An 18778-nucleotide genomic window follows, 5' to 3' on the forward strand; every position below is an offset into this window, starting at 1 on the left:
TGGTGGGATTCAAATTTTTTTACTGTTTCTGTGGATGTGGCTTGGTGGGCGTACTTTGGTGGATGTGGCAGGGGAAGGATACTGTAAAATCCCCCTTCTTTCCCCACTCCAGGGGAAGGTTACTGCAAAATCCCCATTTCCTCCCGATCATGTAGAACTCGGGAGGCAGAGAATAGGCCAGTCAGAGGTGGTACTTACCCGTTCTCTGAACTACTCAAAAGCTTTTCTATCAGTTCTCCAGAACTGGTGGGAACTTGCTGAATACCACTTCTGATTTGACCACGAATTATGATTTTACTTCCATCTTTTCTATTAACTCTGCTTCTCACAAGCCAGTTGCAAAGTACCTGAAAGGCGATCATATGATTATAGGACGCTGCAACACTTGTACATATGATTGGTCGCAAAGCTTTTTTTTTCCATGATCAAAAATCAATTTAGAATAAATGCATGCAGTTCATCTAACAAAGAATGCCTGCCCCTGCATTAGGCTGGTGTGCATGTCATTCCTGGCACAAATGACTTTGTGGTGTGATTATTTTTTCAGTACTGCAAAGAGAAGGGAAAGGGTTAGCTCTCTCTCTGTCCCTGGGTTGCCTTGATTGTGTTCATGCCACTTTGTCCTATGAATATTAATTGCCTGAGGCATTAACATCAGAAGTCCTTATGCTACCAGTCTTGAATAATTACTATCACCATTTACTCTGGCTAATGTGAATGATTATGCAGTATAACAATCTGATTAAATTTACTTCGTATTCTCCCACCCTTGTATCTCAATTTCTCATTTAGCTTTTAGTATAAAAGTGAGCAATTGCCTTCTTTAAAAAAAAAGAATTTGATCTTTTCTGAACAGGAAAGTTTTGAAATAATGGAATATTTTATTCTTGTATATAATGATGCTTGAAAGTAACTTTTTTGGTAAAATACACAATCTTACTCTTGGACTAAGGGACATCCAATCAAAGCAGTATCAAAAATTGGACATCTGATCTGTTAATCTATTATTGCCTCATCCTCGCTTCATCCTCCAACAGTCTGAATTAACTCTGAGCAAAATGAAGAAAGAGCTTTCCCAAAACAGTTCCCACCAGTGGGAAAATGTGTAAATAAAGTGTTCAGGCCCCATTGGGCCTGTAACTGGTTAGGGGAGAGATCGAAAGTAGAATAAACATGCAAACAGAATATGGACAGAAATTCTCATTTCTATAACTTTCCTTCACAATTCTAAAATTTCTGCAGACTTCAAAAGCTGTTCTTCATCTCTTTTTCTCTGCAGTATTTCCATCCGAAAATTCTATAAAAGAAATGCCAGGGTCAAAACAATTTGGCACAGCCAGCTTGCCACCGCTAAGTTGTCCCTGCCAATTCACCGCTGCCAAGTCATTGCAGGACAACTGAACACGGTCAATTTGCTGCAGGGACAACTTGCCACAACTGGAGGGAGAACTCGACAGGCAGGCAAGCATAGTATAGAGTGGCGACAGCATCTAGAGGCTTCCCATTTTCTCACACACTGCCATTGCTGCTGCTGCACTGATCTCTGGGCCATTTGGCAGGTAACAGAGATAAATACAATGAGTCCAGGGCAAATCTAAGGAGAGGCAACAAGGTAGCTAAACAAAAATATAAACAAAAGGTGGAGAACCATCTAGCAAACAACAACCTGAGGAAGATGTGTCATGGAGTGCACCAACTATAAGGGCAATACGATGAAGACAGTCAACTCCGATGCCTTGTTGCGGGAGGAGTGGAACACCTTCTTCGCCCGCTGTGAGGTCAAGAGAACCTGACCCTGTAAACCCAGCCTACCGGCCCTCCAACTCCCAGACACTCAACACTGCATGAACACCAAGTGAGAGCTGTATTGAAGGCCATGAATTCCAATAAAGCTGCAGGTTGTGATGGGATGCTGCGGATAGTGGTAAAAACATGTGCTGACCATTAGAGGTTCTAACGAGGATTTTTAAACTCCCCTTGCAAACAGCAGTGTTCCATCATGTCATATCATCTTCCCAATACGCACCGGGCAGCTGTTCTTCCAGTTTCTAGTGCGTGTGTGTGTACATACGCTCCTAGTTCCGTACTCAGTGTGTAATAGATTCACCAACACTGTCCTATAATATCAGCATTTAAATAAGGTTCTCAAACTTTTTGCATTGTAACACTATAAGTGTGGCCCTGCACATTTGATGTACAATCAAATAAGGTTCTAAGTAAATTATTGAAATTCCAAAGTGAATTCATTCCCATTAATTTTATATCATGTTAGAGCAGATGTCAATTGGCATTGACACTATAAAAAGCAAGGACCCATTGTAACCAAGGTTACTAGATGCATTTCCATGTCATTAAATAAAGAATCCCTTCCATTCGTTTTCTAAATATTGTACATGATGTTTGCTATTAAACATGTAACAAATAATTAACCCTTTTCAAATCACTGATTCCAGAAACCCTGAAAAGAAACAAATTGGCAAGAATAGAAAGGAAAGGACAAACTTCTAGAAAAAGCTGGACTTTTCGTGTTAGCAGCCGAAATATTACATAAACATAAGCAATAAGTGTTTATGGTGGTTTTTTCATTAACTCTGAAAAATATCCTATTTTGAATGTTTCATTCAAATAATCAATCCCTCTCTACTCTATTTGCTTTAGGCTAAAGGCTCCAATAAATGCTAGATTTTTTAAAAAGAAAAACATATTTATCAAGAAAAAATTAAAATTGGAAAATTCTAAGTTTCTATAAACTGAGCTTGGCTTCTGGTTGCTTCATAGAAACATCCATCTGGCTCATGAACATGGATTGTGATTGCTGTCTTTTGGGATGATGATGATAGAATAGAATAACAGAGTTGGAAGGGACCTTGGAAGTATTTTAGTCCAACACCACTTCAGACAAATGGATATCCAACATCTTCTTTAAAACTTCCAGTGTTGGAGCATTCACAACTTCCGGAGGAAAGCTGTTCCACTGTTTAATTGTTCTAACTGTCAGGAAATTTCTCCCCAGTTCTAAGTTGCTTCTGTCCTTGATTAGTTTCCACCCATTGCTTCTTGTTCTACCCTCAGGTGCCTTGGAGAATAGTTTGACTCCCTCATCTTTGTGGCAACCCCTGAGATATTGGAACACTGCTATCATGTCTCCCCTAGTCCTTTTCACTAAACTAGACCTACCCAGTTCCTGCAACCGTTCTTCATATGTTTTAGCCTCCATTCCAGATGAGGATGATGATGATGATGATGATGATGATGATGATGATGATTATAATATTGACTACCACTTCCAAAATGGAATTCTTCATCCAAAAAAACCGTACATATTTAATGAACTCATAATTATGTTCATGTAAAATAATATGAAAACAGGCAAGATAAACACAATAGGTGTAACATGTATCCATTGGAACAAGGAGACAAACAAGTCTGCTCAATATATAGCTAACAATTAAAATGGGAATAAATCACACAAAATCTTGCTCACCTTGGCTGATCTTAAACTAACTAAGCTAGATCAGATCCAGTTAGTTCTTTGATAGGAATAATTAAGAAATCCCAGGACTCTAGGATAAGCTGAAAAATCAATAGCAAGGATCAGCCTATGAAATCACCAGAAATCAAGTTTGACTAGAAAGAGACTTTATGTATTTTATGGACATCTGTATAAAAAGGACTGTAAGGAAAACGATAGGCAGATGTTTTACAACATTGGAGCGCAATAGCCGGAAGGAAGTTTATAGATCAATGGGGAAGTTGAGGAAAAATTGGGAAGGAGGCAATGTCAAACAATTTCCAGTTTCTTGTCAAGAAAACCAAAGAGACATGGGTATTGGGCATGCAATGGATTAAGATAGACTCATGGGAATTTTTATTTTTTTATTGTCAGCTTGTACTTTGCTGCTATGCAGTGACAGGCGGCCATGAACTGTGGAGAGGGAAAATGGAGAGGGAAATGCTTCAGGAAACAAAAGTAGGTGCTGTATCTCCTCAAGACGCTGCCTCAAGGTCACCCACCTGGAAGAAGGAGGGGGCCACATATCAAACTATGCTTGGACTGACCATTAGGGAAACATCTTGCTTGAACCTGATTGGTTGCACTGGCAATGAGAGACCGTTAAGTGAGGGAAAAGTAGAACCGAGGGATTTTGGCACACAATTTTCAGTTCTGGCTTTGCCATTCTGCAATACACTTGACTGCTAATAAACTATACCTTTCTCAATAAATGGAGTTAAGGATAATTTATAATTAGAGGTTTAAACTGTGACAGGTCTGACATTTATAATGGATATGTGGCAGTCATGTTGTGTAGTGTTTTTATAGGCCTTTTAAAAAATACATAATGGATTTGTACACATATTTGTGTGTTCTAGGTGCAATTGACTCCTGGTGAATGCCTTGCAGTTTTCTTGTCAAGATTTTGAAAGTGATTTGCTATTGCCTGTTCCCTAGGGCTGAGAGAAAGGGACAGGTTCAAGGTCAGCCAGTTGGCTTCATGCCGAAGGTCACAGTGTCTCTATTTCTAGCCTCCTGCTACCAAAGTGGTTCTCATATATAATGGATCATTCTATTATCAAGGAAAACTGAAATCAGGGGTGTTATTTTTGTAGGAAAATAATTGTTCTAAAAAGCAGGAAAAATGCCTGGAGTATTGTGGCTATATATATATATATATATATATATATATATATATATATATATATATATATATATATATATATATATATATATATATATATATATATATATATATATATATATATATATATATATATATATATATTTGTGTTTTTATTTGTGCTGATAAATAAATAAAGGAAGACTTTATCAGCACAAATAAAAACACAAATATAACAAAGGCAACAGTAAAAATATTGGGTTTCTGTCTGGATGGACTCTTGTGACGAGCCTAATGACAGAGAGTGGAAGTGTGACCTTCCTCCCACACTTGGGCATACCAGGGGTTGTGACTTTAAGTATATATATATATATATATATATATATATATATATATATATATATATATATATATATATATATATATATATATATATATATATATATATATAGCCACAATACTCCAGGCATTTTTCCTGCTTTTTAGAACAATTATTTTCCTACAAAAATAACACCCCTGATTTCAGTTTTCCTTGATAATAGAATGATATATATATATATACACACACACACACACATACATATACATATACACACACACACACACACACACACACACACACACACACACACACACACACACACATATATATATATATATATATATATATATATATATATATCCTGTTGGTCTAGTCAATTTAAATATACTCACTAAGTTCAGCAAGCTGCATTTAATTTCTTGGTGCAACTGCCTAATTTGTCTATTTCAGATACTGTGCAGATCAAAAAGACAGGTTGAAAGTTTAGGATATTATTCATTACTGTGTAAAAAACTGAAACGTTGAGCACATACATATGTTCTCTATCTGTGTGTGTTTCTAGAGTCAGAAAGGAGAAAGGACATAAAGAATAACTAAAATGCAACCATATACTGTGTAGGGGATGAAATCACTCACTGTTTGAGCAATATTTATACTAGTGTTTATTATTTCCAATTAAAAGGAAGATATGGGGAAGGGGACTTAATAGGCCACACACAGAAGCCACCCCAGTTTTATTACAAGAGCAAAGTATTAGCATTTTGAAAGTGGCTAGAATAAGCAGAGATGAAAGAGTGGATAAACTTCTACTAAAGAAGCCTTGCATTAAAAAGGAGAGTGACAGATCTGTTCAGGTTTGGTGATTAGGAGAAGCTGCCATCCTTGCTGTGGTATTATTTAAATTCAATATATGGTCTATTTGTTCTTTGGAGAATTAAACCAGAGAGTCCAGAGTTGGAAGGGACCTTTGGAGGTCTTCTAATCCATCCTGCACAAGCAGGAGACCCTGTACCATTCTGGACAAATGGCTGTCCAATCTCTTCTTTAAAACTTCCAGTGATGGAGTATCCACAACCTCTGAAGGCAACCCGTCCCACTGATCAATTGTTCTCCCTGTCAGCAAACTTCTCTTAGTTCTGGCTTGGATCTCTCCTTGATTAGTTCATCCATTGCTTCTAGTCCTGTCTTCAGGTGCTTTAGAAAACAGGTTGATCCCTCTCTTTGTTCTTTCTTCTCCATGCTTTCTCCACTTGGAGATATTGGAAGGACTACAAACAACACATGATGCAGATGTTTGAAGTAGGCATCCCTTGGCAGATATCTTTGCTAATCACCCCATAGTCTGAGACCTTGTAAACACATGCACTTATGTGTAAATACAGTTTTTTATCCAGTTCTGCTAACTCTGCTAACTCCTTTAATTTTAAGTGATAGAAGCTGTTGCTTCAAATTAATTGTAGTTAAAATGTTTTGGTGCCATTTAAAAGAGCCTTAATTAAAAAGCAATTAGTCACAGACATTATATTGTGGTCCCAATCTACCGGGTCACCTCTGCTTATAGATTTTTTCTCAGGCTTCCTATTATCTTCCTGGGAAAAGCTTTGAAATGAATAAAGTCTGTTGTTCAACATTCTCATAGAGCCCCTCTGTAAGGGAGAAGGGGGTTTCAAGAAAATTGATAAATAAATAAATAATTTCTCCATGGAAACCTTGTTACAAAGCATTGCAAGACATATGCCCTTCCCAGGCTCCTGGGAGTGACCCTTCCTTCCTTTGCTGTCCTTGTCTTTGCTATACACAGACATGGTGCTTGTCCAGTCTTCTTCACTGTTTATCATAGGTTCTCTGAATGCTAATGAAAAAGGGCCAAAAGTAGAGGCTTCTGTGAGAATGGCAGCGTTTGTTTTTACATTTGAAGTAAAAAGTTAAAACACTTTATTAAAACAAAACCACTCTCCTTCCTTTACAAGGAGAGTTTCAAGACAGGAAAGCATCCCCTCCCTCTGAAATATGTTGCCCAGAAGACACCTTCTTATTTGGGGGCAATCCAGAGTTCTATGATTTACATTGGCTGGTTTGAGTGCATGGACAGGGTTAATGACTGTTGTGAGAGCCTGAATTAGACATTAAAAGATCATATACAGTTTATAGAAAACTATGTACTGTACATTTGTTTTTATTTATCTATGTGTAAATAATTTACATCTTTATTAGGACCGAAAAAGGGCCTATTATGTTTTACAAATTATTTAAATGTAAATAATTGAAAATGTTGTTATCCTCTATGTCTCCATAGGATCAGTTTCCTTTGAGCATATTCTAGTTTTTTTCTTGGAATGCTTCCCCCCCCCCCCATTTTAAATATATTTCTTTTAGAATCAACATTTTGCTTCTCTTATCTATGTTGAATAAATCTTGTAGAAAGAGATTTATCCACATTGGTTTAAAAATGTGGATTTCTTACCTCAGGATATAATTTGAGATACCTAGTAAACAGCTGTCTTTGAAATTTGAAATACTAGTAAAGGATGGATCCAGTCTGAGCTAGTTATCATTAATCGTGAATACCAGTAATTAATATTTTACTTGAGTTAGAACATCTGTATATTTTTACTTATTTATTAAACATCAACTTCATTAAGAAAAAATGAAGGAAATGTTCATAGAACTAAATTTCAGGTTTTTGAATTGTAATCACAGATCACATACATGTAAATTTTCTGCTTAAACAATTCATAAGATGCTCTAGAATAACTGGGATTGTGTTGCAATAGTATTTGTCTAGCCAGCATGAGTGGCCAGACAACTTTCAGACAACCATGTTCTGAATTAATATATTAAACTACATTTCTAAACTGTCAATTGGCTCACTTTCATTTTAAGTAGATAAGTAAGTCATTTAAAGGTAAGGGAAGAATCTTATATATCTGGCCGAAGGGGATATATTCATAACTTGGCAGCAAGCATGCCTATCTATTGAATAGACACCAGCAAACTTATTTGATAGGGCATTTAAGGAGGACAGAAATAGGTTTTTTTAAAAGATGTATGCAAGCTATCAAATCCTAGGGTCGGAAGAGACTTCTAGTCCAAGACTTTAAATAACATTACTAATGAAAGTGAAGTCCTTTGATGTAAGAAAAAAAATAGGCCATACTTAAATTTTTATTCTTGATTTGAATTTCTTGCTAGTTGGTTTATTTTGTCGGTTTGTCTTTTTTTTTTCCAGATCAGAGGTCTTAAAGTGCCCAGTTCCTTCACAAAGCAACTCAGAACAGAAGACAAATGTACCTCTGGAAGGACAAGATAGCTTATCACTTGCCCAGCAAGATAGACGTTCACCAACTGGTGGTGCAGGAGTATTGGAAAATGGTAGGAAGGGGATAAAAATCTTATTACAGAGAACTTTAGTGGAAAAGAACCTCAAGGGTGAGGATGTTGTGGTCCGCTGGTGGCCTACGAAGCTGGCAGCAGAGTCAGACAGTGAGGAGGTTGGGGAGGAACATGGGCCAGTCGTGGAGTCTGAGGAAGGCTCGGATGAGGGCTCTGCATCGGAGGCAGAGAGGGGGCCAGGGCCATCTGGTAGTTATGTGCTGCCTCTGGAGTCTCCGGAATCTGACATCAGTGAGGCAGAAGAACAGTGTGAGCCTGTTCTTACTGTGTGCATGCGCAGAGCTTCCAGAAGGCAAGAACAATTCAGACAAAAAGAGCAACTCGGGAATAAGGCTTGGAGATGATTGGCCCCTCCCATAAGACCTAAAAGAGGAGCAAACCAATGTGAGCCTTTGCAGGAAGCAATTTTGTTCATTCTGGTTGTTTCAAACTCTGAGAAGCTCTGTGTGACTCTGTGCTCCGTTTGGTCTTGCAAAACTAATTGGCAATTAGGTCTCTGGCAGCATTTCAAGGGAGATAAAGGTGGGTGCTTATCAGCATTACCATGAAAGACTGTGGCAGGTATCTGTCGGACTCTTTACAGACTGTGGCTCATTATGGTCTGAGAATGAATATAATTCACAGCCGTTTAAATAAAAAGAGGGTTTTTGGGACTAAGAGTGTGATTTATGCTGTCTCAGGAAGCCTAGGTCAGAATAGAGGATTCAAAGAAAACCTCAGGAGGATAATTGGGGGTACAAATAAATGGTCCACCCTCAAGAGTCTCCTCAGAATATGTTGGCTATGTTTTTAATGGTCTCATGCTATTATGGAAAACTTTATTATGGAAACTGTGACTTTTTTTTTCTTTGAAATGATTTTATAGCAGTGAACATATGGTGCCTCAGCCAATACTATAAACACAACAATGTGGTAAGACTTTCTAATAGGATGGCATGCACTGCAGGGCTAATTTTAATTCATATATTCAGATTCATTTAATCTTCCCTTTTTAGCAGAACTAGAAAGATATAAAAATAGCATTTGGATTAATTCTTTTCATTTTAAATCACAAATCAAAAAGGCATAGCAGTTTTGCTTTCTTTTATCTTTATAAAATCTTCCGTAAAGGTAAATCAGCCATTGCAGGATAACAAAAAAAAAAAAAAAGCAGAAGCCATCAATTGAATTTAAATGGAAAAGTTTTACCTGAGTCTCTTAAAGGGGCCAGAGTGTTTTCCATTGTGTTCCTGTTTGTTCCTGCTTTAAAAATGGTCAGATTTAAGGATAATTGGTTAATCATTTCTGTACATTTGATCTTACAGTAAACACTGTAGAGCGTTTCCTATTCCAGAAGGTTTACTTCTGGAAAACTACTAGTTCATCCCCTGGAATGGCTGAACTAGCACATTCTGGAAGAAAAATGGAACAAATGTTCCATACCCAGAACAGGATATTTTTCACACAATTAGCTGTTATTGAAGTCTCCTGCATAGAAATGTTTGGAATGTTTGTTAGAAAGAATTCCAGTTTATCCTCCAAGATTATGAAAAATGTACTCAGATATGTAGTCATGAAGCTGAAGTTTTTAAAACTTATTTTACTGGATTTTTCGGAGTATAAGACGCACAGAGAGTATAAGGCACACCAAGATTTTGAAGAAAAAAAGTTTTTGCACTCTGCAGACCTCCCAAAAAACAGCCCTTTTTTTTTTTTGCAAAAAAAGGGCTCAATTTTGTAAAAAACAAAGGTGTGCGTAGCCTTTAAGAAGCTTGTAGAGTGCTCCTGGGGACTGGGGAGAGGCAAAAATGAGCAAAAAATAGCCTGTTTTTTGCTCATTTTTGCCCTCCCCATCCTGCAGGAGCACCATGGAAGCGTCCTAAAGGCTATGCATGGGCATTTTTGCAAAGGGGGCAGGGTTTCAGGAGGCCAAAAATGCTGCATTCAGTGTATAAGACGCACCCAGATTTTCATCTCTTTTTTGAGGGGAAAAGGTTCATCTTATACTCTGAAAAATATGATAATTTAATTTTAAAAAACTTTTTCTAATTGATTTAAATTTGTACTTCATCGATTATTTATTTATATTTTATTTTACATAATTTCTATGGTGCTTCATCATAAGACTTTGGGCAGGTTAAAAAAGTAAAGTAAAATGAAAAAATGATAAGCAACATAGCAATAGCAATAGCAGCTTTCAGCCCTCTCTAAGCAGTTTACAGAGTCAGCATATCGCCCCCTCAGTCTGGGTCCTCATTTCACCCACCTCAGAAGGATGGAAGGCTGAGTCAATTTTGAGCCGGTGAGATTTGAGCCGCCGAACTGCAGATAGCAGTCAGCTGAAGTGGCCTGCAGTACTGCACTCTAACCACTGCGCCACCTAGTCATAAAGACTTTGAAAATGTAATAAATATAACCAATAAAAACATATAATGATAGCAGTCCCCATTGTACATTATGGCCTAAAGCCTGATGAAAGAACATAATTTCTTTTCAGAAGCAATAGCAATAGCAGTTAGACTTATATACCGCTTCATAGGGCTTTCAGCCCTCTCTAAGCGGTTTACAGAGTCAGCATATTGTCCCCAACAACAATCCGGGTCCTCATTTTACCCAACTCGGAAGGATGGAAGGCTGAGTCAACCCTGAGCCGGTGAGATTTGAACAGCCGAACTGCAGAACTGCAGTCAGGTGAAGTAGCCTGCAGTGCTGAATTTAACCACTGCGCCACCTCAGCTCAGGGACAGGGAGTTTCCTTACATTGAAGGGCAATCTATAATTGTCTAGCCACTTGGTTCTCTTTCCACTGAGTTTCACATGGATGGGAATCCTGCAGCATGCTTCCTAGCTCAAATGCATAATGCAGAATGATTCAGCAAGAAGAAAATGATCCCCATAATAACTGGGACAACTGTTCAGAAGATTGTGGCAAAACAGTCAAGCCCTCTTCCCCAATTATCGTACCGTGTAACATCTACTTGGGAAGACTTGGAACCACTGAAAAATAGTGTCTTCAGCATCCAGTCCTTACAATGTTATCAAATATTACTGATAAATCTACCTGAACCAGAAGAGATGTACTGCCTTAGTCAAGGTCTAGGTATAGATCATGTAGATGAATGATCAGCGCAACTTCTGTCTTATGCTTGGCCTGAAATATGACTGGCAGAGATCAAGATGACCAGTTTCTTTCTAGACTTTCTGAGTCCCAGTTATCTACTCCTCCTAAAAGAGAATGGAGCAAAAATTATCCAGCACTGCTGGACTAAATGCAAATTCACCCATCTGGGACAGACCACCTTAACTGCTCCTATTGCCCTGCAGAAGTGAGACAGAAAATAATTTCACAATGGCAAATTATGGATGGAAATGACTTCCACCTTCAGATCACAAACCCACTTCTCTGAGTTGGACCAAGTATGACCTGGAATAAGCATGACTGCTACCATGGCCATGAGATCCTGAACCACTCCTTATCCTTCCCCTGGGCATGGAACCACCAGGTAATTTTGTATCCTACTGTCTATGGAGATTCTCAGTCATCCATATCATGGTTGTCCCAAAGATGCTTTTTCAAAAGGCAAGTGGACTTTGTTTTTCCTTGCAGACGTATTGCTTAAATGAACTGATCTAATTATTAATTTAATTGCAAAACAGTAGAGTAATGACTAAGTGCATGAATCTATTTAGAACCAGCTTTCATTTAGTGTGAAAGACACACATGTTCTCCCCATGGGCGCTCTCTCTCTCTCTTTCTGTGTGTGTATGTGGGTGTGTGTGCGTGCGTGTGTGTGTGTGTGTGTTGCAAGAATTGCAAAAGACCGAATTTTAGTTTTAGATGATAGAGATTAAAATATTAAAGGTTTAAGAATACATGCTTCTAACAAACATCCAAGACGAATTTAGGACAGAAGTTTCCTTTATAAGATCATGAGCAAAGATGGAAAAAAAAACAGGGTAAATACCTTTACTTCCTTATGCCTACCTGTGTGCACTCCGTATAACTTCACAAGGAGCTTTGATCTTAGATCATTTTCTTCTTTAAAGGCTTGTCTTTGGTTTCAGACATGAGTGCATCTGTGTACCCCAGCACCAGCAGCGTAACTGAAAGAAGCCAGAAGCACTATCTCTGCTGTTGCATCAAATAACCACCAAATTTAAGCTTAAGGTTTGATGTGGTTTAAACTAGGTCCAAAGCTTGTACAAAAGCAATATTTAAAAGAGACAATGCTAAACCCCCCCCTCCTCCATCCCCTATTGTTTGCTTCTTAATATATTGCACAAATCCCACAGTGACTCTGATTCTTACAGCTGGATAGATACTGCATCTGCTTATTAATTAATCATTTGGGACAAATGATTATGTTCAAAGGGAAGCCTTGAAGCTGAAAGCTTATACAAAGAACATGGATATATGAGGCAACTGTGCGTTTGAACTAATGTTGGGAAATAAGCATTTTACTAACAGTGGATTGTCTTCTTCACTTAATTAGAGCTCACATTACACACACACACACACACACACACACACACACACACACACACCAGTTTTGTTATTGTATAAGAGAAGGACAACTTTGTTCCCAAGACATTCTTTGCTAAGCTTGTCATCTGATGGGCATTTTCTTTATTTTGGGTTTTACCACAGTGCCCTCTGCTGGACCAAATGGAAAGCATTCAGCCATTGTCACAGCATTAAAAGCAGCAATATTTGTAGAGCAATATGAAAAGTCCCATTGGGAAATTGTATTTTTTGCTAACCTCTTTTCTCAAATACCAAAAAGGGAGACAATACAATGCCTTATCTGTTGCCTCAGAAGGAAAACCCAACTTAAAAAAAAATACAATCTTCCAGTTAAAGAGATACTTGATTTTACAAAGACATTAGAAGAAAATAATCAACCAGCTTGAGCAGAAGTCTTTTAAAAAGGCTGTGTTTTATACTCCTAGTACCACATAACAGTGATTAACAGGAAAAACTGACACCTCCGCTTGCAAAATAGCTGCCTGCAACAAATGTGTGAATAATAGCTAGCAGCAGTCTTTACAAATGAAGTTTGTGAAGAAATTTGTGTCAATAAAACAGACAATTGTTTAAATTATTCAACCAATATTCCTCTCCCTTGCAAATGTACTCTGGAAATCTGATTTAAAAGACTGCCGTAGCCTAAAGCACTTCATTTTCTCTGGCTGAGTGTTTCAAGTACATGATATTAGTGCCAAAATAAATCCTCTTTGTCTGCCTACATGCCATAAACAGCTGGTAGAAAATCAACTTTGCCCTCTGAACATGAGACACCCTTCCTCCAAGATTTTGCCCCCATCTTCTTGTATCTTATATCAGTTCCTTTCCTATCTTTGCCTTTGGTTCACCACCTCCACAACAAAAAGGTTGAACTAGATCAACCTTTTCGTCTGTGTGTGTGTGTGTGTGTGTGTGTGTGTGTGTGTGTGTGTGTGTGTAAGTGTAAGGGGAGTGAGTCTCCGCACTTTTCTTTGGCAATATTTCATAAGTGATTGGTTTCTTCCTAGGGCTGAGAGAAAATGACTGGCCTAAAGTCATTGAGCTGGCTTTGTGCCTAAGGCAGAACTAGAACTCAGTCTCCTGGTTTATATTGTAGGCCAGAGATTCCCAATCTTGGCAACTTTAAGACACATGGACTTCAACTCCCAAAATTTCTAGAAGTTCACATTTCTTAAAGTTAGCAAGATTGGGAACTCCTAGTCTAACCTGATACCTTAACCACTATACAAACTGTCTCTCACTTCTCTCCTTTGCTCCACCTTATGTTGATACTCTTAAAGGCTCTCTTCATTCCTTCCTCCAGCCCACTTTTTCCATTTAGCCTTTGCTAATCCCCAGGCTTTCCTGTAACTATAGGATTATTTCTGGTCAAGATGTTGCTCATGCAACTGTGCAAGTTCAGAAACACACTTTAACAAAAGTTCCAGGTACAATTGATTTTCACTTTAATATACTACTTTCCTCCCTTTTTTCTTTTTACATAGGTGTACACACAAATTTGCTTAAGAGGAAAGCACAAGACAACCCTTCTTGTGGTTACACTGTTGGGGATTAACAAGGTTTAATAAAGAAAGATACTATATATAACCCTAACAGTTGTTTTCCTTTTATTGATAAAGGTTATGCTCCTTAAGAAAGGAAACTTGACTCTTTATAGAGGACCAAACATAGATATTCTGCAAAGCGTGTCTTCAAAGATAACTCACTTTTTATTTAGGGGTCATAGTACCCAAGTCTAAATTCTACAACCATAGAAAACAAGCAGAAATGTAGATTATAAATTACATAATTAGACATAGAGTGATATATTCCTAATTTGTTTGATTATGAGGAGGATTAGCTCAAAGGTTGAGTTACTAATGATCAAAGAAAAAGTGAGGCAAATATATTTCCAAAAGAAGGAGAGGAATGGTGCAGGGCATTTGATAGGATCTTCAGTAAGTAAGGCTGAAGTTTATCATATGGAAATGTGCCTACTGAAAAAAAATTACATTAACAACTAATTAACATGTTCTTGGAACTATTCTTTATTTCAATTTGTGGTAGAAAATGACATATGCCATACATCTCCTATATGTTCAAATACCATGCAAAGCATGCTACCAGTTGCTGATCCACATTTTCATCATATTTTGGTTCAAATTCAAGAGTCAGCTTATCCACAGTTCAACCTATATGACTGTATATACAGGATATATGAGTTCTTTTTTAAAAAAAGGTATTACTATATATGCTCAAAGATAACACTATCCACAAATAAGATGAACCTAATTTGAGGGGGAAGAGTGTCTGTTGTAGCACTTAGAGTTCTCAGTCAAAGACCACTTGAAAACTGAATTACACACTCTCACAAACGTATTAATCTCCAACAGATTCCAAAGAAAAACAATTACCAACCTAATCAAAAGGGAGACTTCCCCCCCCCAAGAACCGAGACACAGAACAGGACAACGGCATCGCCCTCCTCCCTTACATCAAAGGCACCACAGATAAAATCAGCAAAATTCTCCACAAGGACAATATCAAGACAGCCTTCAGCACTGACCAAAAAATAGACAACATCTTAAGAAACCCCAAAGACAAGATCCAGCTAGAAAACCAAAGAGTCTACAAAACACCATGCAAAATCTGCCCTGCCACATACATTGGACAAACTAATAGGAGAATAAATGTTCGCATCGCAGAACACAAGAACGCAGTTAGAAAAAAAGAAAAAACTTCCTCCCTTTTCCAGCACCTTAAAGCTACAGGACATGAACTTAATTTTGAAGGAACCAGGTTAATCTCCAAAACTGAACACTTCAACAAGAGAATAATTATGGAAGCTATCGAAATAGAGAAACACCCCAACAACATGAATAAACGTTATGATACCTCCCGCCTACCAGACATATGGAAATCAGCCCTAGTCAACAAATGAGACCCACCCACCACCCAGGCCGTTACAACACGAAACAATAATAGACACATAGCCAGCACCAATCAGCACCAATCTACCAATTAAGATATAACCACACAACCAATTATTCCACTTACTGAAACAAAGCCAGCACTCCACACACACACACTAAGATTTATAGAAAGACGGCAGCTCCGGTCACACTTTAAGCCCAAAATCCAGCCTGAAGATGGCGAGTGAGACTCACATGTTTTATAAATAAAGCTTTATGTGCACTCTCCTATTGTTTCCACGGCCCAGCACTGGGTCACATTCCAGGGGTTTGGGGACCCTTGATATAAGGTATATAAGGTAGCAGATGTCTATTTAAGGTAGCAGGTGATAAAGAAAGAGGTCCTTTTTGTTTGGCAATGAATTACTGTAGTATTTGAACTAATTATTCCCAATTTTTTTTTTCTTAAACTGGATTTAAAAAATGCTACTTGAATATGATGGTAATAGTGATTGGCTTATTTGGAGGGTTGTCGTTCTTTCTTTCCAGTGGAAGATCAGATGTTTCGTTCTGTGGAAGGCCAGGCTGCATCTGATGAAGAGGAAGAGAAATGGATAGGCGACCAGCAAACCCAAATGGCTGAAGTAAAGAAGCTCTTAGCTAGATTTCCTTGTTGCAATAGCGGGTACGTCTCAGTGTCTATGTGAAGTCATAGTTGCAACTTTTGTCCTTGCTATTTTTTTCTGAAAATGCTGTTGTGTGGCATAGCAAAAATATTACAGGTAGACTTGCTTTGAAATATGTGGTATGGTTATGCAGATAGTCCTCGCTCAGCCACCACTTGTTCAGCAACTGCTGAAAATTACAACAGTGATGAATGGGAGAGCTACTGCCATTCCTTCTAGTGGCCATCACAGAACACCTATGGTCACATAATTGTGATTTGGGTGCTTGGCAACCAGCTTGCAATCACAACAGTTGCAGCATCCTGTAGTCATGTGATCACCATTTGTGATCTTCAGTGCCGTCTTCAGAAATGGGGAAGCTGGCTGGAGGTCACACATGACAATCAAATGACCACAAGATGCTGCAAATGCATAGGATATACCTAACAACAGTAATTGCTGTTGTAAGTCAACATGACATCACACTTTACAACTCGGCCACTTAGCAGTAGACTTTCTGGTCCCAATTACTGTTGTTAGGAGAAAACTTACCTGTCTGGAGCAGGCATATGTAGGATTTATTAGTAATTGTCCCTTTTTATGTTTGTGCCTTCAAATCATTGTTGACTGCAGGCAATTTCCTTGGCAAAATTTGCAATTTGTTTATTAAACCAATTTATATAGCTGCCCATATTAGGAGCTTTTACCTCCAAATATCTTAATATTGCATATAATTAGACTGGATGGAGAAAAGAAGTGACCAGAATGTTTCTCTTTCTAGGTGTGATGACACAATGCTGAAGCATCTGCGGTCATCCTTTGGAAACCCCAGTAGCTGTGGCCATGAAAACTCCGTTGTGGAATTAGTCCAACAACTCTCAAAATTAAAAGATGACTTTCAAATGAAAGGGCATGAAGAAAAAGCTCTGGAAACAAATAAGGAAGAGGTAAATTCATTTCATATTCTGTCTTTTCAGGAGGAAATTATTTCCAATTTGTGGGCTACTTATTACAAGGGCTGCATATTTCAGAATTTCTTTTTCTTATCAGACCTGCTTAAATTTGATCAAAAGACACTTTCACTGATATTACCTGCACATTTCAGAACAAGAAGACTTAGCTGTGATAGAGTTCAGCTTTCATCCCCTGAAAGCTCAGTTCTTATGCAATTCTTTAATTGCAGTGCATAATTCCATGGACTCTTATACAGTTCATCTATTTACTATTTCTTGGTGAACAAGCCTTTAAAAATTGTGTTCTGTTAAAGTATGGGGAGCAGGGTACATCTATATGTCATCAGAACACAACTAATCATCTCCAGTTGATATAGTGAGGGATAGCATGATTTTCTATCTGACAGCATCTAGATGGGCATCAGAGGTGGGTTTCTGCCGGTTCGCCCCAGATCGGGCGAACCTGTAGGGGGGCCGGTGGGAGGCTCCGCCCACCTGCCCAGATGCTTCTGCACATGCGCAGTAGCATCGCTCGTGCATGCACACACATGAGCAAACCGGTTGTAAAATAAATTGAAACCCACCACTGATGGGCATAGTTACCTAGCTTGGTCGTATACCATACTAGCATTGTGGTTCATACTGCATGTTTATTGCAAATGTACATTTGTACATAAATGAAAAGTATATATTTCATTGTAAGAGCAACTACGTTCCTTTCTTCCATTACAAATTCCACCTCCTCCAATTTTATGCTGTTAATATTTCTAAAAATGGAAAACCCGTTTATGAGTGGAATTAGCAACTTCCCAATTGCTACTTTAGACCTTCCCTTCCTTTCTTTAGTATTTTATCTATTCTGTGCTATTATGAGGCATAGTTCATATCCTGAGGAAATTGAAATAATTATTTGATTTGCCAAGTGGTAGACCTTTTTACATTTCTAGAACTATCTTCTAAACATCTCTAGATCTCTGAACATCTGAGATCTGAATAGATACACTAACACGAATATTTCAAGTTAATTGTGCATCTAAGTGGCATAGCAGGTTTAGTTGTACATAAAACCCCAAGTCTTAGAAAGAAGTATATAAAAAGAAGCAAACTAGAAGTCATTTAAACTCCAGGCATCAAGAATAATGGACACCTGAAAGAATCAATAATTGATCCAATCTTTTTCATCTCCTATGTTTTTACAAAAGCCAGAAGATGAAAAGAGCCATTTGCTTTGTTTCCTTTTTAAGTGTATTTCAATAAAGAGCTGCAGTTAGAGAACTATTTTGGAAAGAAATTTTAATGAAGGTGTCAGATAACAGATGATATATTGAAGTAATCATTAGTAAACTCTAAGCCTAGAATTACAAAATGTTGCCTGTGGAATAGATATCTGACTTTTGCTGGAATATACTTAGTCATTGACAAAGTCATGTGCCT

The 18778-nt window shown here is 37.9% G+C and overlaps 1 protein-coding gene across 1 annotated transcript in view; it reads left to right on the plus strand.

Moving 5' to 3' along the window:
* Nucleotides 1–18778, plus strand: part of EFCC1 (EF-hand and coiled-coil domain containing 1) — a 72702-nt gene that overhangs the window by 33784 nt on the left and 20140 nt on the right. The window contains exons 3-5 of the mRNA XM_014074004.2: nucleotides 8168–8310; nucleotides 16276–16411; nucleotides 17173–17338. Of these exons, the coding sequence (XP_013929479.2) occupies nucleotides 8168–8310; nucleotides 16276–16411; nucleotides 17173–17338 (445 nt within the window). The remainder of the gene's footprint in view (nucleotides 1–8167; nucleotides 8311–16275; nucleotides 16412–17172; nucleotides 17339–18778) is intronic.

The sequence above is a fragment of the Thamnophis sirtalis genome, unplaced genomic scaffold, assembly GCF_051295495.1.
Source record: "Thamnophis sirtalis isolate CommonGarterSnake01/CBP01778 unplaced genomic scaffold, rThaSir2_p1.2 scaffold_3, whole genome shotgun sequence".
Lineage (NCBI taxonomy): Eukaryota > Metazoa > Chordata > Lepidosauria > Squamata > Natricidae > Thamnophis > Thamnophis sirtalis.